Source organism: Priapulus caudatus, unplaced genomic scaffold, assembly GCF_000485595.1.
Source record: "Priapulus caudatus unplaced genomic scaffold, Priapulus_caudatus-5.0.1 Scaffold79, whole genome shotgun sequence".
Taxonomy (NCBI): Eukaryota; Metazoa; Priapulida; class Priapulimorpha; order Priapulimorphida; family Priapulidae; genus Priapulus; species Priapulus caudatus.
In genome coordinates this window covers 630,569-632,026 of record NW_014577140.1, presented here as the reverse complement: position 1 = coordinate 632,026, position 1,458 = coordinate 630,569, and the positions used below count along the sequence as shown (strand labels likewise).

At 74.2% G+C, this 1,458-nt stretch overlaps 1 protein-coding gene across 1 annotated transcript in view; it reads right to left on the bottom strand.

The window, feature by feature from the left end:
* The window catches only part of LOC106821607 (myristoylated alanine-rich C-kinase substrate-like), a 4,722-nt gene that overhangs the window by 2,109 nt on the left and 1,155 nt on the right, over positions 1-1,458 (bottom strand). The window contains exons 2-3 of the mRNA XM_014826490.1: positions 839-1,455; positions 13-586 (exon numbers count right to left, since the gene is read on the bottom strand). Of these exons, the coding sequence (XP_014681976.1) occupies positions 13-586; positions 839-1,455 (1,191 nt within the window). The remainder of the gene's footprint in view (positions 1-12; positions 587-838; positions 1,456-1,458) is intronic.

The window sequence follows — 1,458 nt, the reverse complement described above, 5'->3', positions numbered from 1 at the left end:
CTGCTTCCTCGCGGCGGCGGCGGCGGGTTTCTCCCGGGGGGCGCCACTGTCCCGCGCGTGTTTCGGACAGGGGGCGACGGGCGTGCAGCGGGCGTGGTAGACGTCCTTGCAGGCGGCGCACTTGTATGCCTTGCTGCCGGCGACGACGGCTCGACGACAGGCGGCGCACGTGTCGCCGCGGCGAGCCTTCGTCGCCTTCAGCCGGTGCGCCATCGCGTCGCCCGGGTGCAAGATCAGTGGCGCCCCCTCTGGCGGCGACGCCGCGTCTGCCACCGCCGCGTCGTCCGCCTGCGAATCGTCGCTGTCGTCGGCGGTGGCGCCCTCTCGTGGCTTCGGCTTCGCGGAGCCGCCGAACACGCTGCGGATGTTCTGCTTCATGCGCGACAGCCCCGTCCGCGCCCCCTGGTGCGACTTCCCGGGCTTCGCCGGCGTTGCCGCGGCGACGTCCGGCGACTCCAGCTTCCCGGCGATCGCCTTGTGCATCTCCCGCTGCGCTCCGATGGCGATCATCGCCGCGGCAACGGAGCCGGGCGACCCCGGCTCGAGCGCGCTGCTGCGCACCATCAGCTGGTTTTCGGCGGAGAAGCTGCGAGCGAGGTCCGGCGCCGCCGGCTTGCCCTCCGCGTACGATCGCCGCGACGACGCCTCCTCCGTCGTCGGCGTCGCCACGACGACGGAGAACGACTGCGACTTCTTGTGTCCCTTCGCGAGTCGCCGCGCCGCTGCCACGGCGTCGTCGTCGACGATCGCTCCCGCGCTGTCCGACTTGCCGAACGCGCGTCGGTCCCTCCGCCGCGCGACGTGCCCGTCCGCCGCCAGCGCCCCCTGGCGGTCCGGCTCCGCGTCGTCGGCGTCGTCGAGGATGCCGCTGCTGTCCTCGGAGTCGGCGGTCGTTGCCGGGGGATGCTGGCGGTCACCGGGGAGCAGGTCCTCCTGGCTCGTGTCTTGCGTCAGCACGCCCTCGTCACTCTGCGACAGCTCCTCCTTGCTGCCGGGCGGCGCGGCGACCGCGGCGGCGGGGCGACGACCCCCGGGGGCCGTCTCCGCGGCGCGCCCCGGCTCGTCGATCGTGGGGAGCGACTTGTTCGCGGCGGCGGCGGCGGCGGGGGGGTCCGGCATGCTGATGAGCACCAAGTCCTCGCTGCGCGGTCGGTCCCCCGCGGGCCTGCCGTGCTCGCCCCGCATCCCACGCAGGTTCCTCCTGCACTCGTCCGCGCGGCTGAACGGTGGGGACGCTCTCCCCGCCGCCGCCGCCCCCGCCCCCGCATCGCTGCGGTCCTGCTGCTGCACGTGCTGTCGCTTGCCGTCGTCACGGCGGAACGGCGACGTGTCGCGCATCTCCACGGTGATCGCGTCCAGCTCGACCGCCGTCTCCGCGGCAACCGTGTGCGCGTCAGCCTCTCGGCTGCTCGTCTCCGCGGCAACCGTGTGCGCGTCAGCCTCTCGGCTGCTCGTCTC